Source organism: Corvus kubaryi, unplaced genomic scaffold (assembly GCF_017639235.1).
Source record: "Corvus kubaryi isolate FWS band 111438036 unplaced genomic scaffold, C.kubaryi_AGA036_p1.0 37300, whole genome shotgun sequence".
Lineage (NCBI taxonomy): Eukaryota > Metazoa > Chordata > Aves > Passeriformes > Corvidae > Corvus > Corvus kubaryi.
In genome coordinates this window covers 2,696,424-2,721,121 of record NW_024581093.1, presented here as the reverse complement: position 1 = coordinate 2,721,121, position 24,698 = coordinate 2,696,424, and the positions used below count along the sequence as shown (strand labels likewise).

Sequence of the window (24,698 nt, the reverse complement as noted above, 5' to 3'; positions counted from 1 at the left end):
GACATTGCAGTGACAGAGTTTGCAGATCATCCAAAACGAGTCAAGGGACTGACAAGTAATGGAAAGATTAGAGTGTTGCAGAGCTATTTAACAGTACTGAAGGTTAGAGCTCGTTGATAATTTTCGTCAAGCATTGTGATATTCTGTGTATTGACACAAGATGTGGAGGCCAAAAGGAAAGGGTGTCCTTGCTGTTATGCCTGAGGGTTTCTGATGCTTGTACAGGATGGCATCGATCACCAATGCAGGGAGAATCCAGGGGCAGATGTATCCAGGAATGACCCCGAGCCATTCCTGTGTAATTTTTGGTTCATCTTTGAATTATTTGTACTGCTCTCTGTAAAGAAAACACACTACAGAAACATTTCAGGGTGGCTGCACAAATAGTTACTTTGCAGTTCTGTATTTCCACAAACCATGTCTAGTTTAAGCTCTTGTTCTTCCAAATACAATTTCTATCATTCAAATGTGTCTGGAAAGCAGAGAGAAGGGGTGAGGAATGTCTGACTCATTATTTGTCTTCAAATATTGCTTTATTATTTATAGAGTCGTTCTGCATTTCAAAAGCATGTAGGCAATGGTAGAAACAAAAAGCTATTTCTGAAAGCAGTGAGATTGAAGTTACCAAGGCCACATTTTCAGGGGAATTTAGGTGTCCCTTTTCCTTCATCACGATGGTGTGTGTAATCCACAGATAAATGGAGTTAAACAGTTACTTCTGCCATTTCCGATAATTTGTGCATCTCCAGTTCTCCTGTAGTGTAAAGGGAGATGTTATAATGTCTGTTTATTGAAATAGGTGGAAAAGTGCATTGGTCAGAAGGAGCCACAGTCTTGCACCAAGTACAAACCCTTGAATAAACCCCAAAAGGCTCTGGGGAAGTTCTGGGTGCTCCCGAATATTGTGCAGCTCAGAAAGAGGTCCCTTGTCTCTAGTGTGACTTCTTTTGGAGAGAATTGCTCTCTTGTGTTTTAGAGGGCTGCTGGACTTTTGGTTGGCTCCTTGCTGCTCTTCCCCTGGGATGCTGGGCTGACACATCCCCGGTTTGCAGGTGAAACTGAGCTGTTCAATGTGCAGGAGTTGTCCTGGAGGCTGGGGACATTTGAACTTGGGGTTTTTGATTGGGTGGTTTTACACTTCAGTTCTACCTCTTCCTCTCCAAGGTACTGCAGAAGGGCTAGATTTAGCGACCAAATTTTCTAATATAAATTTCTCTAATATTTATTTTTCTGTAGATTTAGTTTAATGCTGATATACTGTGCTGTCAATTGAAAATTCCCAAGATAGGTCAAAGTGGTAGATGTAGAGAAGCAGTCCAAATTGATGAGAGATCTGTTTTCTTGCCCATTGATTTCTCTGGCTGAAATTGAATGATTTGCAGTGGAAATGACGTGACTATTCTTTCTAAAGATCAATTTCAAAACCATTTCTGCTCTTCATATTAGCTGGGGAATCCTGGGACTGTTTTAAGATCTTTCTGTATTCTAAACATATTAAGTGTAACCATAGAAACATACATATTAAGGTGATTTTAATTATTAATAAACTTGGTAGATGTTGATGAATTATTTTTGTACCTCCACAATGGGTTGTTGACTAATTTACATTTTTAAAAAGTTACTAATACCATTAAATATTGTTTTACTTCTATTTGAGAATTGTGATCATATGCCTGCAGCCTTAACTTCTGGTAAAAATTAAACAATAGCTGATCCTGGGGAAACTAACTTGCTACATTAATCTAAAGGCTCTTTTTGCCTCATTAATTATTGCTGTGGTTTTACCTTCATTTCCCTTAAATTAGAAGAGAAAAACACATTATTTTAGTTTCTTGCTGAATTCTTTGTGAGGGTGGGTACACTCTTGTGCCTTCTTCTTCGTAGGTGTTAGCATATTATTTGGATGATCTCCATATATTTTAATTCTATTTTCATATGAGACTCACTAATATTTTAGAGAAGTCCAGTCCCTTTTACCTGAAAATATGTAGTAAATCTGTAGTAAAACAGGTTCAGTAGTATACGTAATATAATTGTTATCTTTGGATGTTTTAGTCATACATAACTGCAGTCAAATATAGGGACACAGCAATTAATTACACCAGAAATAGCTGCTAATGCTTTCATTTGTTCTGAATAATGGAACTACAGTAATGATCTGGGCCTGTATAAACTGGTGAGAATGGATTGGGCTGTTTGTTAGCACTGAGCTGAAGCAATGCCTATGAATACCAGGTGTGTTTTGGATTCCCACCTATGTAATTGAAGTCAAATATGGCCATGGGTGGTTATAGATTATCACTTAATAATGCCACTATCTGTAAGGAGTGGTTAGTATGAAGGGGAAACAGCCATGGAATGAAATCCTGTTTTGTTTTTTGGGTGTGTCTTCTCTTTTCCCTGCATTAGCAGTGTGTCAGTGCCTTGTTAGGGCTGTAAACCCAAGGCCTCAGCAGTGGCTGGGTGATGTTCCAGAGTTAAAGCCAAGGCTCAGAATAGCTGTGGCTACAATGCTGGTGCACAGTCCAGCTGCATCCTCTCTCTGCACACTAACGTGGAGCAGGTACTGGTAGGATATTTGTATTTTGCCAGTTTAAAATAGCACTGGAGACCTATTTTTCTGTTTGGCTCCTATTATATTTCTATCATTATAGGATAGCTGACATATTTGTTAAGCACCATAGGATAAAGCCCTGAGAACACTGAATTAAGGGAGACACCAAACCCTTCTTTCCCTCAGCCCTTCTTCCAGACTCTGGCATCACCTTCCCATTTCTGACCGAAGGGTGAGTGCAGGTTGGAACCACTCCAAGGATGCTCTGGCATCAGGATTACTCCTGGGTTGAATCCACCTCCAATCCCCTGTTCCAGACATTACCAGAGCACAAATCAATGGGGCTTTTTCTCTTGGAGCCCAATATTACCCTTGGAATAGCAGACTATGTCAGTTTCATTGCCATTAAACAACATTAAACTGCTCTTTTAAAGCTGGATTTAAAATTGCTTAAGCTTGTTCTGGTAGATAGAACAGAACCTCCTCGACTTCTCAGCTCATTGAGAAGCAAGATCTCGTTACAAAAGAGGGAATTTCTTTCTAACATTTAGAATACTTTATACAAACATTCCCCTTTTTCTTTTTTGCTCTGGTTTATTCAGTGTGAAGACTTTTACTTCTTGAATGTCTTTCTTTACCCTTTATTTTCTTCAATCTCAGCTAAAGTATTAAAATGATTTTTTTCCACACTATTAGCTACATTTACATTCTGCAAGATAAAGAACGCCATAGCCATTATCCACCAATCCTATGGATGTAACACTTTAGTAATTTAACAGCTCAAACTTTCACAAAATCTTACTATTAGCTTTAAATAGTATTTTTTTGACTTTGAACAGTGTTATGGCAAAGCAATTGTACGTGACTGGAAAGCATCTAACTTTGTCAGAGTTAGAAAAGATAAAGCTGTTCCAGGTAGTAGAAAAATATTTTGTATTTAGCCACAAGTAGATTAGAAAGCTCAGAAATTTTTAGTTTTAATTGTATATTAACTGTAATTAAGATTTAAATAAATGATAAATTCAGAGGCTGATACTAACTTGCAAGTTTATGAAATGTAGTGTTTAAAAAAAACCAAAATCCATTATTTCTATTGCCTACAATTTTTTCTTGGCCTCAGACCACCACTGGGCAAAATCAAACCTTTTATTGTGTATTTACCCTCCGGTTCATTCCTTTAAAAAGTAACTTTTATTCAATTCACTCAATAACATAATTTATATTCTTTTTGTAATATATGGGTTCTTGAATATTAATATTTTAATTGTTAATAGTTTGTGATGGAGGCCTAACAATACAGTTGTTACATTAATGAATTGCACTATGGAATGTTTTTTTTCCTGGAGTCTTAGATGTCATGAAATACAGTTTTTTAAGGTGTATTTGTTATGAAAAGACATAAATTAGACATTGATGGACTGGGGTTCACAGAACATTGAAGAGCTCAGCTGCATATGGGATAAAAACAGAGATAAGTGACCAAGATGAATGTTTTTTGAAGCTGCCTTGTGAAATTTTATTTATTTATTTATTTAAATGGCAATGTGTAACAGTAACACCTTTTAGGTAGCTTAGAAAGTTATTTTCTAAACAGAATGAAGTACAGATTTTTATGTGAATAGGTTCAGTCTAGAGCTTCCTGTAAAAGTCATCTTAGACTTTGGGAATGTTTCATATTTAAAAGGGGCATTTACAGTTTAAGCTCGTATTTAATAATTACTGGTTGAAACATCCAAAGGTTGCTACGTGCAACCTTTAAAGAATTTATTTACTGAAGCATTAACTAAATTTGTGTTTTTAGTTTAAATTTATTTTATTGAAATCGTTTGCAAATGTGGGCAATGCGGATTCTGAGAATCATTACTGCCCACTATTACATGGCAGTTTTACTTGTTATGTAGTGAAGGGTGAGGAAGAGATCTGTATTTATCAATGCACTTTGAAAACTGCGAAAAGATTTTGAAGAATCTGTGTCACCTGACTTGAAGACATTTTTTCTTATGATGGCCAACAAGACACTGGTTTGGCTGAATTCTGGAATAAGGCTTCTTAAAGGAGATTACTTCAAACTTTAAATACAATGTAATTGATCACTCACATTCTGTGGATTATTTGTTATTTATTGTCAGAGATACCACCAAATCTTACTTATACTCTTAAAATAATCTGTTCGAGCTCAAAGTGAACAGCTGTGCAAGTCTTTCCAATATCCCTGTAATCCCCTGAAGGTTTCAGATTATTTCTGTAGGAGATTTTTGGCTTTATATGGAGCTTTGATTCTAAATGAGTAGTTAGATTAAATCAGGTTGACATTTGTTTGCCAGCAGAGAAGATCAGTGGCAACTGGTTCACTTGAGATAACACTTGCTAAGGACTGTCATAGTGAGAGTTCTCGCTATGTAGAAAGGGTACTTAATGTATTTCCTGTTCCAAATTTGGCTTTTTCCCACAGTTCTGGTGAGGTGAGGTTGATGTTATGACAGCTTTGTGCTTTGCTTCCTCAGTAAATCATTTGTTCCAGGGGTACTGAGGTTTTGATGTGAGTCTGGTTTAGCTGGACGAGCTGCAGAAAGGATCCCTCCAGATGAATGTGCATTTGCCTTTTCCCTGTTTTTCTCTTGCTGACTGGTGGAGACTGACACAAAACTGCAAGCACTTTAAAGTTTGCATGCTCTCACATCAAACTGTGTCTCCAGGTATAGATGCCAATCTCTGCACACAAATGCAAACGGTTATGCAGAAATATTGATACAAATATCTGTGTCAATAGGAGACAAGACTAAAACAAAGCCAACCTCACTTGGAAGAGAAACAACTTTTGGCTTGCTGAGTCAGAAGATGTAGATGCTCTGTGTAGTTACATTTTATGGCTCAGCTTCCAGTTTTTCGAGGAAGGAAATTATAAAATTTACATGAATTATCACACTAACCTAGAGCGACTCTTTTCTGCATAAATTCAGGTTGGGTAATTGGTGTTGTTGCAAAATTGAATTAAATAGTTTTGCAAGTTCAGAATTAGGTATATGGAGTTATGCTGATGTGAGTAAACAGGAATAATTTCTTATTGTCTAAGATTTTATTGGGGGAAAGCCCTTAAAAAGGCCACAAACAGGGGAAGACATGTTTACAGTGGATACATAAAGTAAATCCTTGGTGTACAGCAGTGACAAGAACTATCCTGACTTCATGGTACCTACCAGCAATTTCTGATCACACTTGATCCATTTGTGTGATTTTAGAAATGTGTCAGTAGTTTTAAAAGTTCACTCCAAAGACCTCTTGTATTTTTGTCATGTACCTGGGAAAAAACAGATGTTCTGTTTTGGGTCTCTCCAAAACTCTCGAATTACTGCGTGTTTAGCATGTTGTATCTTGGGGTACAGTCTGCCCATGTTCAAATTGCTAATTAGAAATAAAAATGCCATAGAAGGAATGGCAAAACCTGCAGTGAAAGTATCAGGATCAGAGATTCAGCCTTCATTTTCTTCTAGCTCTCAAGTAATGATTCAGCTTTAGGAGCTGATGACTTGGCTCTAGTAGATATTTCATTTGTTTTTTTTTCTAAATCTCTTTTCATTATTAGTATGATTAGGATTTTTACTAATACAGTACATTAATAGAATACTATTAAAATTGTGTACTTCTAGATTTTAAAAAGTCAGTAATGCTATCATTTAGTCACAATAGACTGCTTTTGTTTCAAATTAAAGGCAGTCAAATTTATCAAGGTGTAGTTAAAACTTTCTTTTGAGTATATAACCTTATCAGAGGTTTCTGTTGCGTAGTCTGTGTTAGATCTCCAAGCACAGAGTCACTTATGGAATTGCTAACAAGAGGTCTTTCAAGGAATGTGTGATAAACTGTGAAACCCCTCACTCAGCAAAGAAACACCAACGTGGGTGTAGGAGTCATTAGGAGATTTGAAATGCTCTCCAGTGGTAGCAATTTCCTCAGCTGTGAGGATTTTTTCACCTCTAGCTGATGAGAATTCATTCCATTCGAGCTACAGAAACAAAAAGGCAACACAGCTGGTGATATCTGCCAAAGGTGAAAGAAAGGAAGAAAGATGGAGGGAATCAAAAATAAGAATAATTAAAGAAAGAAAGCGTGTGGGGAAAGAACGTAAATTTAACAGGACAAAGTAGGGAGCCAAAAATATTTCTGAGAAGTATTTTTACATCCATTTATGTACCCAGCCAGGGAGGAAAGCAGTGGTGTTAGTGGAGGGCTTGGATCTGGATGGTTTTTAGCATGGAGAAAAGTGGAACAAGACATTGGGTCAAGACTTGGGGTAGGGCTTGTGGGTCAGTGGTCAGGAGTCACTGCATTTTTATTGAGATGTGCTGGCAGTTTAGGCTTCCCACAGATGAAGGACATTCTGGCTTAGCTCAATTCCTTAATTTGATCTGAAGTCAGGCTGGGTACTACCCTGGGTGTGGGTAGGATTGTTCCCTAATTTTATACCTTTTATGCTGTCATTGTAGGTGGGTCAGGAGAGAGCTGAATGGTGGTTTTGTGTTATAAATGAGGAGGAGAAATCTGACAAGTCTTTCCTCTGCCACCCTTGAATTCATTCTAATTCACTTCTGTTTGGGTTATGTATTCACATGTATCTGAGTTTCTAATGAATTATATTTTGTCTATTTTTCCAATAATGACTTAGAACTAAATCACAAGTAGATTAACATTAATTACACTTTTTTTCCCCCTAAGCATGTAGGTGAAATTTTTGTTCAGGATTATGATGACATTGATAATTTAAGGGCCAGTATGAAGAAAACACAAATTATATTTACCATTCATAATTTTTAATTGACATTTCTGCTTAGAATTTTTAAGAAGTTGCAGCTACTCACAGCTGTTTTGAATTGACCTCTGATGGTTTTAGATGAAAAGTGGGGTGGATTCACTGATAAAAACTGAAATAAGTTTAGAGAACCAAAATTAAAATCTTTATTTTAAGCATAAAGTATCATGGAGCATTGTTGCTGATAGAAGTATTCAGTGCTTCATCAGACTGAAATGTTTAAAAGTTTTAAATATCCCAGATAACTGTCAAACACAGCTGCCATCTGCCCTCGGCAGAAGCACCAGCATCTGCTGAGATGCAGACCTGTGACCTCTAGATAACTTTCTATACACAGAAAAATATTTATCTTCTTCCTATGACCTTCCATGAAGAAGACATGAGCCATGGATTTGTTTCCTAGGGAACTAGTGACTGAGGAAAATCTATAATTAGATCTGTGGGTTGTTTGCTACAAGTGGGAATTGGGTGCTAAGCAGGTTCTTAAAGTATCCAGAAGTATTAGACAGACTTCATGTAATCGAACCAAATTTAGAAAAATACCCTTCATCATGATATTTCTTTTTTAATATCTTCAATTATAAAAATTAAATATTTTTGATAGGCTACTTATCTAAGTTCATTTTAATTGCAAAATATTTTCACATTCAAGACTCATCAGGTCGCTAGCTAAAGCAAAAATAAAATTAGTCAAAATCTTCCAAGAAATTTCTTCAACTGAGTCCTAATTTTCAAGAGTATTTCAGGTGAATCATTCTCATCAGCTCCATTTTCACACTTTACTACTCCTATTCAGTTCTTCAGGTTGGCTCTGCAACTTCAGTGTCTTATTCTGCAATTCCAGTTACTCTGCCCAGCTGGAGGGTCCCACTTAATCCAGATCTTGATTTCTTTCTTTGCTGCGTGCATGGATCTAAAGATAACATTTGTAGCTGAGTCCCAGGGGCAGTGAATGTGGCTGCAGGGAGAGGAAGCAGCCAGGTTTTTGTATTCCCCAGACAACCCAGGGCAGACTTCTCCAGACCTCATCAGAAGATTATTCCAGCTGAAATGCTGCCCTGGTGCTCCCAGCCCAGGGCCAGATCAGAGCCTTGAGCTTGTCTGGATGCTGCACAAGAGGCCCTCAGTAATAAATTAAGACTTTGATCTAATTCAGAATAAATAGCACTGTGAAGTACTTGGGAAGAGATGCTGTAAATTGGGTCTGTTCTCCTCTTTTCCCCCATTTCTTCCAGATTTAGCTACACCTGCGGTGATTACACATTGTGTATTCTGCCCTGAGTCCTGAATTGCTGCAACTCCAAACCATTAAATGTGGCAATACTGCCTCTTAATTCCTGCCCTTTTAGATCTGCGAAAAGCTTTCAATAAAGCTCATCTGTAAATCCAAATAATGGATTGGTTTGTTTGTTTTTAAGGGGATCTTTTGAGTTCTTCTTTTAATATTGTCAAACACAGTCAGATTTTTCCTAACAGACCACAGCTTTGGAGCTACACCGTCTGGCTGTCACTCAGCAGAGAGTGGTGCTCCAGTTCCTTCAAGTGACAGGGTTTGCAAGTCAGCCACTTAAGTAGCAAATAAAATATGGTGATTCAATAGCCCCTGAAAGGCCAAACCAGCCAGTGGAACAGCCAGGCCTCCTGTGACAAAGAACACCTCTAAGTCCTCTTCCTTTGAGATCACAAAAACCTGCGTTTGTGAATTCTGTGCTGTCAGTAGGGAGATATTGTTATGTACAGAATCCTGAGTCTGCAGATATATTTGTGAAATAGACTAGGAACAGGGAAAGGGAAAATTATTTGTAATGGATCTTCTTGCTCTTTATAAATTAGGAGTAAAAGGAAGCTGAGGAATTACCTGCTACAAAAGCTAATGCACATCTTGATGTGTTTATTGAATTACTTTGCTTCGATCTCTGAGCAAATGCTCACTGTTAGCTGTTTATATTGGGTAAATCCTCAAATTTAAATCCCTGCAACTGCTGGAAAGAGCTCTTCAGGGGGAATTCTTGCATCTTTGTACAACTACGATAATGAACCTGGGGCTGAAGGGATCCACCAGTGCCCAGGGCTCCCACATGCATAAATTCATTTTGCTTCACTTGAACACCTGTGCATCCCACTACAAAGCTGATCTGAATTTTGTAAACATTTATGAGTAATTACGATAAAAAGCCATTATGTTGAGAAGATATTTTTTGGTTGAATATCAAATATCCTATTTGTTCTGAGGGGAGCCCTGGTGGTGAAACAGCTTCACTGGTTTTTAACATATTGTGTCATTTTCATACATTGAATTATTTTGGTGAAATATTTGCCTGTGGAATATAGGAACCTTGTCAAATTTCAGATTTGCAGTTGTTTCTACTTAGTAAAACATTGTGTTTGCACTGATGTAACAAAATACTAGTTGGTATAGTACATTTTACAGGAGGTAGAGCACCAGTCCAAAAAGATCCTTCAGTGATCCACCCACTTTTTGAGCTGCACAAGTTCTATTTCCTTCGTGTACATGAAGTTCTCAGAGTGGTGCTTGATCAGAGCATTCAGAGTTTTGTCTGAATGGCTGAATTTGCAATCAGCCATGTAAACATGCATCAAAAGTATGCTAAACCTGTCTGCTTTAATTTTCCCAACGTTGTTCCTAAATCTGACGCTTCCTGAAACATTTTGCATGATAAAGCTCAGAGTTAAAATGCTAAAAAGGACCCTCTTGAGAATATCAGTGTATGTTTTTTCATTTTCATAATTCATTTAATTTTGATGCCTGATTTTTTTAATTCCCATCTTCCTTCTCTGAAAGTTGGTATAAAAGTTTCCATGTTTGAGGTATTAGTACACCCAGTACTGAATATTTCAGAAATTTTATACAGATACTAAAACACTTCAGTTTACAGATGCACTATTGTAATAATACACACGTTCCTTTTTTTTCTGTAATTCATAAAAGCCTTAAGAGAACAAGTGCAAAAGAATGTGACTAAGAAGTAATTGCTACTCTTGTAATAAGCGTTTTGCCCAGTGCCACTGAGGTTTAAATGTGTATGAGTATATAAGAATAAATAACAAATAATTCACAGGAGTAAACACAGAGTGTAAACTTTGTTAAAGGATTAATTACGTTGTACTTAAAGTTTTAGGTAATCTCTTTGAGGAGCATCGTGCAATAATTCAGCCGAATCTGTATCTTAAAGTGCAAAATTCAGATATTTTGTAGTAATGTGTTTCACCCAGGATCTGAAATAGAAAATAGGTCCTTAAAGTTTAAAATAACTGAATTATGGCTTTCTTTGCTGGGTAAAACCCAGTCTGTTGTCTACATACATTTTCTTTCTCTGGAGATCAGCATATGTGCATTGTTATCTGGACTGTCAATAGCATCAAGCAAAATGCTTGGAGCTGATGATACAGAAGGGATGTCTGGGGTACTAAATGTAGTTTTTCCCAGCTCTGCTACCCCCAGAACGCAAACTTTTCACCTCAATGTTGTGTTCCCTTGCCTCAGCTGTCACAGAGGTTGGGTTTATGTTGTATATTCCCATTGCTGGCCACATTTCCCTTTCCATCCCATGCCCATGGATTCTGGAGTGCCCTTCCAGCTGCAAGCACAGATATCAGTATTTGAGGGAGTGATTGACTGGCTGGTTTCAGCTTTGCAGGAAAGCTCATGGAGATGGACACAGCTTTGAAAACCTTGCCTCTTAAATAGACTGGAGACTGAAAACTGATCTGAAAACAGCTTGAAATTTAGAACCTTGATATCACCTGGTTTTGCTTTCCATAAACAACTTTAATTGCTGAAGTTTTGTTTTGCTGCTAACTTGAATTTCACAAATATTGTTCATTCTTGTCTCCATTAACTTGTTTTGGATAACACCCCGCAAGGGCATTTGCCCAGATTTGCTTTGATTGATAATAGAGTGAAACTAATAACCCTTTATGTGAACAAGAGAAAGTGGTACCTGAAAGATACCCTGTGCTGGGTTTATCCCTAATTATCAGGAATAAAGGACATAGTCACTTAGAGAAGCTTTATAATTCCTGTTACCATTAGGGGAATGAATCCCCTGGATTTTCTTGCCTGTCACCTGTACGTGGAGTGAATCTGGAGAAAGTTAAAATCAGAGAGAAACCCACTGTCAGGCTTGGCTGACATCTGCCTTCGTCAAAGAGCACAATTTGGCTCCCTTGCTCAGCCAGTTTATCTAATATTTCATTAAAGAAGATAGAGGTATTAAATTTTGCATAATAAATTATTAACTCAGCAAATTATATAAATTCCTTTCTAGACACGGGTTTTGTATATTTAGCTTACAGTAATGAAGCAGTTTCTGTTGGTTAATGCTTTTGAATAACGATGGGAATATTTTACATTTGTTTTGAGTCAGCGTGGAGCAGATGGATCCTCTGTCTGTAAAGAGTAATTTTCAGTGTGGCAGGACAGGAAGTGCCTGTTTATTTATACAATATCTAAACAGTGACCCTAAAACATTGTTTTGTTCTTGTGCTCTTGTTTTGCTCAGTGATTAGAGGAAAAAAATAGTTCACCTTTAAATATTCCATGAATAAATTTGCTTCCTAAGAGGCTTGGGGGGGGCGGGAGGGGGGAGAAGCAGGAAACACCAGAACCAAACAATCCCACAAAACAAAACAAAACAAGCCCCTCAAGAGAGACATTGTAAAGCTCTGAAATGAAAGGAACTGGGGAATGAACCAAATATTTCTGTCTGGTGGTGGGATTAGTTTTCAAATTAAAAAGTGAAACTATTATGATGCATCTATAATTCACCTGGCATCAAGAACTAAGAAATTATGGGAGTGGTTGAGGCAAACACTTCTTAAAGAATAAAACTGGTAGCTGAGGATGGTGCTGTTTAGGACAGATTTGCTGGCACTGCAGAACTGTGAATTCTCTCTCTCGGGGCAGTGTGGGGGTTTTGTACTTCTATTTCTCTTCTTCTCTTGAGAACACTCTGATTTACTTTTGCGATAAACCCGTAACAACAGGGGGATCACATTGCTGAAATGAGTTTAGCTGCGAGGGATGCATAATGTCAGCTGAAAAATAGCACTGGGGAAATACGTTTTGGCCATGGTTCAGCAGAGAGCAGCTCCTGTCAGCTACGTGATGCTCTGTTTGCTTGGAAGTGTCTTTGAGTCAAGCAGGATCCCAGAGCCTCTGCCTTTTGCTGCACTGTGGTGGGTGCTGTGTCTGGGGGATGGATCACTTCAATTCCCAATTATTCTCTGAAGTACCCTTGAGATGGGAAAGTGAGCAGTGTCTGAGTCTCCATCCAGTGCTGTCCTTGGGTCCTGGGTGAGGAAATAGCCTTCCACAGCCCATGTTATTGTGGGGTGCTCAGCTGGTGTCTATTCTGAGCCATCTGCCCACAGAAAGTCCCCTCTGAACTGTGACATCAGAACAAGGGAAAATGAAATAGGTAGAAATTGGGATGCTGGGTAGAGAATTCCTGTCTTATCCATATTCCCAGTGGGTGGGTTGCAGGGTCTTGTGCTGCCTTAACAACCATTTCCTAAGAATGCAGAGCCTTTATATTCAACATGTAGCCACTGCCATATGGTGCAGACATTTTCAGTATTAGAACCTGCACTGAAGTTCCTGAAGCTGTGAAAAAATTACGGAAATAACTGTGTCTGTCTGGGCTTCAGGTAGCAGTGACTGTGGGATTTCATTTATGTACTTTAGAGAAGTAAAAACGAAATCCCAAAGTAAACATTCCAGCAGATATAATCTGGCCTTGTTTTATCTCTGCTAAGATACTGGGAAAGCATTGTTCTGCAAACGCGTCGTGAGCTAGGAAATCTTCATGTGAGCAGTGCTGTGTTTGTGCCAGTGCTTAGAATCTCAGCCTTGCCAGAGGAGATGTCAGACAATCCTCCTGTTTTCTTCCTTGCTCTTGTTGAAGCACCAAACCATATGGCAAATTAAGCCTGATTTTTATTAAACTTTTCATTGTACTGAGCTCCGTGCGAACTGGGAAATGCACTTTCTTTGAACTATGCAGCCATTATATAAGCATCTTAATTAGGAGATGTTAATGTTCTCCCTGACATTCCTGGGAGTTTGCGGCTCCCTCTTGTGGCTAATTAAGCGTTTTAAGGAACCTTCTGAAAATGAGTTTTTGTGAGCCGCCCGCAGCTCTTGAGCAAACGCTGCCGTGGTGCCCCGAGCAGCTCAGTGCTGGGCTCTGTGTCACAATATCAGGCTGAAGGTGCTGTGCCGTCCCTGGAGGCACGGACAGGTAAACAGATAAAAGAGAAAGGCCTGCAAAGGGTTGCACTATGAATGTGATGGCTCCCTGAAGTCTTCAAAAAGCTGAGTGAGCTCATGCAGTCGTTTAGAAAACTTCTGCTCTCTGGTAACTCTGCTCCTGCCATACATTAGATGCTGAAGAAGGGTTTGAATCTAGAGTGGGGATGAAATATGGGATGTGTCAGCTCCAAGGAGCACAAATCTTCCAGGCACCACATTGGGATGTCTCACTCTCAAATTCAAGGTTAAGATCTTTGCCAGATTTGATGTTGAGAAGAAACCTTCCCACCAGTTGTTTTTGCAGGGACTACTACTACTACTACTACTACTGTTATTATTATTATTGTTATTACATTCTTGTTTTTCTATCTAGTGTGGAAAAAAACCTCTGTATGAATACCTGGATTTTTTTTTCCACAAATTCCCTTTCAGAGCCCAATATTTGTTTTTCCTTCTTATTGTGCATTGTTACAACTGGGACATTGTGTTTATACTATGTCTTAAATTTGTCATAAACAGTTAGGTAATGTTTGATGGCTCTGGTGGAAATGGCTGTAGTATAAACATCTCTGAGTTAGAGTTTTGTGCTGGTGTGGGGCTGATTTCAGGCCTTTCAAACCACTGCTCTTATATGGGAAGGGGCACTTGCCTCATAATAAGTCTTGGACATCAGGGCAGAAAAGTATCAATTCATCTTTTCCTTAGAAAAATGAGCAATGGTCATGACATTGCAAAATCTCAAGCGTAGCTTTGTGTTAACAAAAAAACACGTGTTTTTAGGATTGACATAAAAATATCAGAAATTGCTCAAAAAAGGACCTGAACAACAGGTAACTTTTCAGTAGGAGCTATTAAGTTTCAGTCTCATCACCAAACCAGAAGTCACAAAGTGACTTTGCCCTTTTGTCACCTGCAGTGTTTCCTGCCTCTGTGTTTTGGCATGACCTGCTCAAAAATACACAGGAAGAAAACTTCATCCATTAGTGTTTCTGAGTGTTGGAAGGAGGGGGGAAAAAGAGGTGAAACTGGTTTTTACTTTGAAATGTCTCCCTTCCCCAAAGGGTTTGTGGAGTGAAACTTTATCTCTGAAAATGCTGATTTCCTATTTCATAACTCGTGGCAATTTCTTCTCAATTAAAATAAAGGAATAATGATTATGGAGTTAAGTCAAAATCTCACTGCCCAGTAATTTGCACACCAGTGTTTCTCAACCCACAGCAGTAGGGCAGCAAACATTTATTTCCTCAGGGACATTATTAAACACCCTGCATATTTATTATCTCAAAATTGGAGAGGGTCCAGATTTCTAAGGCTACTTTCTCCCTTCCTCTTCCTGAGCTGTAATTCAGACCAGCATATAAATTTTTGTCTTAGTGTTTCTGTGGAAATCAGCAATATGAAATTGTTAGGAACAAAAGAACGTGGAACAGCAGAGGTGGGAAAAGCTTGGCAAGATAGTCAGCCTTAAAGGGCAAGATTAATTTATAATCCCTCAGATTCTGGTGTACAAATATGAATTTGCAAAGTGTGTAGCTTATAACTAACATTGTGTGGCTCTGCAGGTTTGTGAATGTTACTGTTGCTAATGTGAGGCTGCCTTGAAATCGGATTTTTAGGGATTTTGTTCTCATGGGAAAATAAGGTGATAGTAACAAGGAGTTGCCATACACACATGGGTGTGTGCATACACATAAATAGAAATTTGGGAAGTGGACTAATTCCAGCTGTGTGACTCAGGAGTATTCTGGGCAGGATACTCCAATATTTTCATGCAGAGTTTTTTCCATTGATTTAAAATCCTGGGAAAGGAAGAGTTAGAAAGAGGATTGGGGGGAAAAAACCCAACCTGAAAGTAGTGTGTAATAAATTCACAATGACTAATAAAATATTGTGTGATGGCTCTCTGGTATGGTAAGTGTTGTTGTGAAATAAGAGTGCTTCTTGGCAATCAATAGAATATGTCTTTTTTTTTTTGTAAGTTTGTAGCTGTTCTATCAATTTAACTAAAAAGAAGAAATAGCATTAAATGAAATGTCAAATTCTAGACATAGAGTGAATTCAGTGGTAGAATAACAGAAACTTTAAGTAGTGAAATTGAAGACACTAAAGATAAGATAGGAACTGGCTGAGAGCATGAGTAGCTTTTCCAGGGTTTAACACAAAATTGCACAGTGTCTTGTGAATGATTGCAATCATATTTTATAGTTACATTTTATTGGCAGGGAGCATAGCTCAGCATTAGTTAAAAAACTGAAATGACTTATGTGGTTTTAGGCTGACTTTAAAAGATTTTACAACTTGGCCTGTCGCTTGTTTCCTGCCATGCAGGTCATCAGAAGTGAAGGGACAGAGGGAGTAAAGTTTCGGCTCTCTGGAAAGGGAGTAGATCAAGACCCAAAAGGAATTTTTAGAATCAATGAGATGAATGGGGACGTCTCCGTGACCCGAGCCCTTGATCGAGAAGCGATTGCCAATTATGAGGTGAGTGCTCAGAGCAATAACATCTCTGCCTCTGTGTTGATAGTGTGTATTTTCTAAATGTGTACTTGCTCCTGAAAGATCTGCAGTTAAATTGAAGACTCGATTGCAACTACTGTCCTATAAAATTTCAAGAAGAACCATTGGAAATGGTAAACGTGCTTGTTTTTCACACTATTGAAACTTCTCTGCTTTCTGCTTGGAATTTCTGTCATTTATCTTTAGTGGAAATGCTGTCTGAACATTGTGTATGCATTTGATTTCTGAACAGAAAATTTTGTTTGGACAAAGGAAGATCTTTTGGGGAAGTTGTCACTATGGTACTACAGAATTATGCAATTTTATTGTGAAATAGTCAATGGAAAGTACTATTGAACTCCATTTTCAGTAATGGGTGTTTTTAATAGAGAGAAAGAAGATTCTGATAATATGAAAATGTTACATAAGATGTACATCACCTACAAAGGCCTTACTAAAGATTCCTTTCCTTGTCAGTAAAAATATTTCTCTCCATTGAATACCCAACAAACGAACTCTGAAATCTGCAAAACAACTGCCCCACATTGTCCCAAAATGCATAAAATAAACAGAGGATCTGTCAGTTCGTGTTTTCTATACAGCTCTGGGAATGTGCAGTCACAGAGCTTGTCCCTGGCCATGTTGATCCAGCAGAACAGCAGAATTCCAAGCGCTCCCTGGTCGGTGCCTGTTGCCTCTTGTGTCCCACCACAGGGATCATCTCCCACCCTCTGGCACAGTGCCCTGGCCCCTGTGGGACACAGGCTCTGGGGACAGTCCTGGCTGCCATCCCTGATCCCTCAATTTCATGTGCTGCAGCGTAATAATCAACGCTTGTACCTCCAGTGCTGTTTCCCTCCTCCTCTGGGAGAGTTTCGCAGTTGGATGATTGGTCCTACTGCTCAAACAGCACTGCTAAAATTTACCATATGCTGGTTTTCAACACTTAAACATCTACTTCGTATCTGGGTCTGCAGTGAAATGTATGTTAAGCACTCGCACAGGATTTATGGGAGTTGCTGACGTCCTTCTTGCAAGAAAAACATTGCAGTTTCTCTTTTTAACACTGTTCCTTGTCTTCATTTGCCAGCTGTTTCTTATTTTATCAGTGGCTTTCCACCTTAATGTGTTGAGTATAAACTTTGAATATTTTCTCTCCTGGAAAATCATAGTAGACTTTTCAACTTAATGCAGCAAACCACAAATGGCCCTCATATCTGATCTGGCAAAAGACACACTTAAATTAAGACCAACCCATTTCCCTGGAGGAGCCTTTTTGAAGCAGTGTAAGTTACACACGAGAAATGTGGTGTAGCAGGTGATGCAGAGCAATGTGAATGTACAGCCTGAGAGGCTGTGGTGCTTTCTGAGCTGTTATCCAGCACTCTGCTCTGCAGCTCACACCCGTCCTGCAGCAAAAAATGGGGTTGGAATGTTCTGTAGGAGAACCCTCCACTGGATTACTCTGTCTCAAATCCAGCCCATTATTTTCCAATAAAGGTATGTCATGGTGTCAGGAAAACAACAGAATTTTCTCCTTGATTTCCTTGGTACACTGAGAGATGAATAACCTGAAATATCCTTGAATTTCTCTCAAAAAGTGTTTTCTGGTTTTGTCTGAGCTTCCCCCTGCCCAGCATTGTTGTTTTGAAAGAAAAAGTTCAAAGCAAAAGGCAAACAAGCAAAGAAGAGATCATTGTGAAAAAATACAAATTCTTTGCAAGCCATCAGAATATCAAGTGTGCAGTCAGAAGTGGGGTATGGATGAAAAGATAAAATCTGTTTGAATTCTTCAGCTACACCCAGGGAGGCTCTCCTTGAGTATTGCTTCATTTCCTGCACTTATTGCATATGCACGCAAGGAGTAAGAATTGAAAACTGTTAATAGGGTACAAAACAGAGCTTTGGTGATCAGAGTATTTCATAGAACTTTGCAGATTTTACCACCTCAGAAATTTTTAAATTAGTGAAGAATATGTAATCTGTTAAAAAATGTTGGTTTTTTTTTTTTTTTTTTTTCACTGAACATTTGAAAATCTGGGTTTTGCTGCCCTCTTTCTCCTGGAGGAATATTGAAAAATTGTGGGAGTTTTTCTCTGGATTCACAGCAAGAGAACATGATTAAATTAGAGAGTACTAAACATTACACAGACAACTTTGTTTATTGTTTGAGTTAATCCCTTCGTTCTGTGGTTTGTTTTTAAGTATTTTATTTCTAATGAAAGTTGGAAAATATTTTAAAATAGAGTGAAAACCTTTGTCTGGGGATCAGGGCCTGCCAGTCCTTTTGGTGCAGCCCATTTGTGTGGAAGTTGTATTTTCAGAGGAGTTTAAAGTTTGATTTTTAGCAAAGGAACTGAAGCTGGCAAGAGGAACTAAGGCAGCTCGTTTTAATGACTCCACCTTCACCCTCTGAAATAAACTTATTTATCCACCTGGTATATGAGCTTATTTCTTATGAAACTGTGCTCTTAAAGGCCAGGGAATGTCAGTCAGCTTCAGTTTTAAGTGAAAGCTGCTTATGAAGAAGAGCAGCAGGATTCAAGGATGATGTTATGCCCCGCAAAGACAGGCTGGTTTAGAAAACTGTGTAGCAACTCCTTTTTCCTTCTAAGGAGGTTTGTTAAAGAGCATCCTGATCGGAATTCTGCAGGTCAGAGTACACCGGTGGATTTACATGGAATGGTTTTACTTTGGGGCTTGCTGGAGCTTGTTGACAAAGCTGCTAAATGATGCTCTGAAGAGGGGGCTTAAGCAGGCTCTGGGCACGTTATGGAATTGCTTCTGGGCTGCTGAGATAAGAGGTAGCCTAGAGCCCCTATTTAGAGGGAGCAAAAGGTGTTCTGTTGTACTAATATGCTCTCAAGTATATTTGGTTTTCTCTCCAGATTTGAATAAATCAGACTAAGTCAGAAATTTCAGACAATGGCAAAGAGTTTATTTATTTGCTATTGGAAAGTGAAGATGTGGAAAAACAGATGAAGGAGCTTGGTGGGGAGATTTAAGATGGATTTTCTAGTCCAAATCAGTGAGGTGCACACCATCCAAAACCCGCCAATAATTTATGCAATTCAGAGTCCATTGCAGACCCATATTCTTTTCTGATTCCAGCAGAGCAGAAACAGTTGTGACTCTTCAGTTCTTTCCTTGAGCAAAAAAAATCAAGTGCTTCTGTAAAGAGCTGTGATAACAGAGCAAGAGGATTCCAGTGAAGCTGGAAGGCTACTTGTGCTCAGTGTTGATAAAATCCCAGAGAATTGGGATACAAAGGGTCAAATAGAGGGCCGGTGAAAATAGAAGCCTGAAAACCAGTGATTATGGGGTAATCTGTTATTTAAAACCCCTGGGCTCGTTTTCAAAACCTCACATTTACCTGGATAATTTATTTGTAGGCAGAAATCAAGAAAAAGCAGGAAGAGTGGCGGGGGTTGATTGCCACCACCAAGTAACAAAAAGTTTCTTAGTTACAAGAACTAGTTTTGTTCTTTACTCCAAGTTAGGAGGGTGCAGAAGAGGCAACAATATTCTATTTTTTTTTTTTTTTATTGTTCATGCATGAGATTTGGGGTTTGGCATTCTTTGGGTACAGGACAAAGCCTCCAGCTGCAAAAGCTCGTTTCACATGGAATTCCTGCAGCCTCTCAAGCATCTGTGGCAAAGTGCCATTGGGGAGCTCTAACTGAGACTCGAGCTTTTAAAGGGTGTTGCCATCGTTGAAAGGCAACACATGTTGCAAGCGAAGTAATCAGAAAGTGATCCTCTGCAAGCATGAAATGAAGCAGCTTGATAAAACTGTGTGCAAATTATAGCTGTGACCAAATTTACCTAGGCAATTTGAACTGCTAATGAAGAGTTAGTTTTAATTATTTTTAAGTAAAGAGCTTTATTTGCTTTAAAAAATACTTAACAAGCAGAGGTGTGAAATCAGCCCTCAGCTTTTTTTATAATGACAGATCACACTTCCATGAAAGGATGCCTTGCAACTGGTAGTGACAGACTGAGATATTTCGAAAACTTAGGATAGCAGGTCTGAAAAGCAAACTGGCAGCGTGTGGTTCTATGAAGAATTGTTTCTATATGTTGGCTAACAAGTAGGCTGAGAGGAGGGTAAAGATTGCAGACCCATCAACAGCTCTCTGGTATGAACCGCCTTACTTGAGGTAGATGTGATGAAACGTGGAGGATGAGGCTGCAGCCCTGATGGGCTCGATTTCTGTGTTTAATAGGGAGCAAAGAATGGAAATGCTTCACAGTGATGAGGAAAACTAGCTTGGTCAGGTGCTGAGGAGTGTTTTGTGGGAAAGATTTGTAAGTACTTTAATGCATTTTTGCAGATAAGGGAAGTGTTACTGTAGCAAAACCCTGGAAGTGAATGTCGGTAATTTATCGCGTGCAGGAGAAGGAATTTGTCGTCTGTGTAAGTCCGTTTTAGCACAGCCACATCCTTTTTGGAATGATTTATCATCCCCTGATACTGAATCTCTGCTGATGCTGGCTGGGGATCTATGGACAGCACACAGAAACATTCTGCTCTTTCACAAGGAAAATCATGAGTTTGCTTCTGACTTAAAGGCTAGTCTAAAATGTATTTTAATCCTGTTATCTGCACTGGCAGATTTGTCTGCAGTGTACCTGATCTGCTCTGTTTTGAGGTGAAACCAGCTGATAGGGAACATCAGACCCCAGTCATCTCCTACAATATCCCAAAAAAGAGAAGGCACTCAATCTTTAATGGCAAGAAGGGCTTGGTCTTGTAGAGATGTAAATTTCAGTAAAATGTGCTTGATTTAATTAAAGAATCATTAATACACAGAGCCAGCCTGTTAAAATGCTGCTGGTTTCAAATTGCATCTGTTACATCAAAAAATCGTAGAGTAATGGCAGAGTTCAAAGTTTCAGGGAGGAATCCTGACTCTTTAGCAAGGGGAAATAAAAGAAAATTTTACTGCCAAAAAAAAAAAGAAAAAAGAGTTCTTATGGAAGTATAAAATATGATTATTAATCATATAGAAAATTATTTATGTACATGAGCTGCAGTCAGATCAGCTGAAATACAGCTGAGAATTCTGGCAGTGGAAAACATCTCTTGTTGTGTTATATTTAGGAAGTGCATGAGATATATGGTGCTTTCTCTTTATTTTGCTAAGTTTACGAATATATTCATTCATGTGCTCACATGTTGGGGCACCAGGACAATTGAGAGAGGGCTCTTCAAAACAAAAAACCTGGAGGCAGAAACAAACCCAGCAGAAGCAAAGGCCTGGATCCTTCCATGAGATCCATATGGGCAGGCTCCCAAATTCATGGGGAACTTTCTGGCATTGATTGTTTACCAAGGTGAAAGCCAAGGTGATCACCATAACTGTGGGCATAAATCAAATATTTGAGCATATAAATTTGAAGTGGAGTCACATTTCTTAAAATTATGATTTAAATAATTGCTTGCACAGCTGGGATAGAGATGGGATTTCCAGCTATTGGAAATATTTCTTTCCCAAGGTTGGTTTTGGGGTTAAAGAGAAAATCTGACAGGAAGTGAAGCTAAAACTCATGCTGTTGTTATGTATATTCTCCTATTTTGTCTCAGGGGCACAAAATCTTCTATATAAACTCTCTAATTTACCATATCTTGTTCATTTTTACTGGCAATAGTCTGTACAATAAATACTGTATGTAAATCAATACATTCTAATGTTATGAGATATCCACAGGGTACTGTGATTTCTTTCAGAAGGCAGTAACGTCCTCATTTTATTTCTTGGGAAAGCCTGCAAAAGTCAACAGCTGGTTTTGTTGGAGGGCATTTGCTTTATCCTGAGCTCTGACTGCTCACATGGCTTTGCCATCCCTGCTGTTCCACAGCACTGTTGTCTAATTTGTTGCAGGAATAGAGAGATATTTTGTAAAAGGGAGAAATCAACAACGCTTTGTTTGTAACCTATAATTGTCAAGGCAGTGGGCTTGGATTTCCATCCTAAAAATAACACATGCCCTCCAAACACCAGGAAAAATGAGTATTTTCTTATTGAGGAGCGGGAGAATGGAAATGCAGAGCAGTAGGAACTATGGAAAGACGTGAATTTATTGAGACAGTAACAAATGACATAAAATTCATTTGCATGGTTGTTTAGTTTAGTAGGGTTTTTGTCTGTTGTTTTGTTAGTTTGGTTTTTTTTAAAATTATTTTCTAATAGAACACTCCCGGAAAGAATAATGATGTGTTCAGTAAAACATGAGGAGACTAATAACATTTTTCGTCGTATTATGTTAATTATCTGTGAAACCACTTTTGTTATTATATATTAATTGCATTTTAAGGCATTTAAAAGTCATCATGCTGCTTCTTTGCTGTTTAGCATGATGGGTTTGTTTGTTTCTTTTCCCTGTTTGTGTTATAATAACCCTCAAAATATCTCACTGAGGCCTCACTGCTCTGGCTGCAATAACAATATCCAGGAAGACACTTTGCCCTTTCCTCAGAACTTGTGTTTTCCTGCAGGAAAGGAAGGAGTCTTAGGAGTTCAGGGGAAAGATGGGAACATCTCTTTTTCTGGTTGGTGCGACTCAAACAGCTTGGGTAGGAGACTTTTATCTACTCATAAAACTTTCTTGAACCAGCCTGACACCCAACTAACCAGAGGTTAAAGAGAAACTAAATATCTCATCTTTAAATGGCAAAGAGGATCTTTTTCCATCTCTTATTAGGTGTAAATTTTTGTTGGTTTGCTTTTCTGGAAAAGTGCACAAGTTCTGGGAGTCCTGATCCCTTGGAATGCAGAAATGTTGCAGTGAGAATTTAAATGTAGAGTACCCGTGCTGTGGCTCAAGGCAAAGCTTTGAAGGTCTGGCCTTGCTAATTTAATAATAAGCTTTTTCTCATCCCTCAGTAACATTCAGAATGTAATACAGACATTTTTGAGGTTTGGCTGCTCAAACTTCCATATCTCTTATTCCTCACAACACAGAAAGAATTCTGTCTTATTTAGATATTTAGTCAAAATTCAGGATCTTAATGTTCTAATTGCTGGAAAGATCTTGATTTCTATGGCTACGTCCTGAACCTGGAAATGTGGGTCCCTGACTATAGCTTCTCTTTCTAAAGAAGACAGGTGTGGTCCCTAATAACTTCATTTTTTCTTTTTCTTTTTTTTAAAGAACTGAAGCAATGAATTAATTATATTTTTGTCAGTAATTCCCTGTCTGCAGCTAGAGGAGCTGCTGCCTCCTTTCTGACTTCTTGTTCTTTATGTACCTGAAGAAAACTATATTACTTGTCTTATCCTTTCCTGCCATCTTCCTTTCATTCTCCATCTTCTTGCATCCTTTTCCCTTGAACTTTTAGCTTCATTCCACAACATTTTACTCCCCCTGTCTTTCTTGATATTTTATGTCATTCACTTCCACTTTTCTTACAATCTCTGCACTTCCTTGTTCAGACACTGACGTGTTTTCTGCTCTTTATAAATAATGTTGTGAGGGAAGCACACAATCATTTTCTGAGCATAAATTTGTTTGGTTATTGTGTAGAACCTTTCCACTGCCTTTGCAAAAGCTGTGCTGCTTTATCCGTTCTAATCAGCTGTGCCCATAAATAAATCCCTTTAGAAGTCTGTGTTCTGGAAACCTTTGAATTCACGGGACTCTGCCATTTCTGCAATTTTTGTGAAATAGCCCAGTTTGTAAATATCTGATGCTAAGAAAATTTCAGTGGAAAATTGAACTTTGTTCCCATGTTAACACCTTTCAGTCTGTATATCAACTCCATCAGCTTATGGATATTAGGTGAAGAAGTGTATGATTATCTGGAAATTCCTAGCATTTGGTTTTTTAAAGTAACTCTAATGCATGGTTCTGTCAGCCCTGGAATTGTAGTCTGCTCAAAAGTGAGCTGTGCCATAGAACACCTGACTATAATTAGTTCTGTCACTTCAGAACTGTGAGTTTAATGCTTGATCTCTGTAAAATTATTGTAGGATAATGGGCCATAATTTTAAAGCTGTATCTGCATGTGTTTGGGGCAAAAACACTGAACAGGTTTTTAATTAATTCAGAGGTAAATTTTAATTAATGTGACATTTTTGCACAATGTGAGAAAAGAATTTGTATAGAATTAAGAAATAAGGATGCTTCAAGCATTCACTTGTGTACTCTGTGAGTTACTGTAACATCGTTAGAGGGAATTGGGCTACAAGAGATAAAATTTAAATATCACTGCCCAGTTGAATGTGCAGTAATCTGCAAAATCCAATCTTTTGGTATCTGCTCTTTTTTACACCAAGCTTTAGGAATGCAACAGTTTCATAGGCCCCCAAACACGGCCTGCTCATTGTTATGCATTTTTAACCTGTCTGCAAGGGACATTGAGGAAAAGCAGCACTATGGACCATGGGGGTCTCCACTGTCAAAATGATACAACAATTACTGTGTGCTGTAAGAAGAAAGTTAAAAAAAGACAAAAGATTGGAGTCCAGGATTCACGTGGCCAGGTGACCTTCAAAGTTTTGGACTGCTATATTTTAAGTCCACTGCAGGGAGTCACTGTATCCCAGCCCACGGGTGAGGCAGAT

At 38.5% G+C, this 24,698-nt stretch overlaps 1 protein-coding gene across 2 annotated transcripts in view; it reads left to right on the top strand.

Moving 5' to 3' along the window:
• The window catches only part of CDH13 (cadherin 13), a 446,705-nt gene that overhangs the window by 198,614 nt on the left and 223,393 nt on the right, over positions 1-24,698 (top strand). For both annotated transcript variants that reach the window (XM_042027121.1, XM_042027120.1), the window contains exon 5: positions 15,964-16,116. In XM_042027121.1, the coding sequence (XP_041883055.1) occupies positions 15,964-16,116 (153 nt within the window). The remainder of the gene's footprint in view (positions 1-15,963; positions 16,117-24,698) is intronic.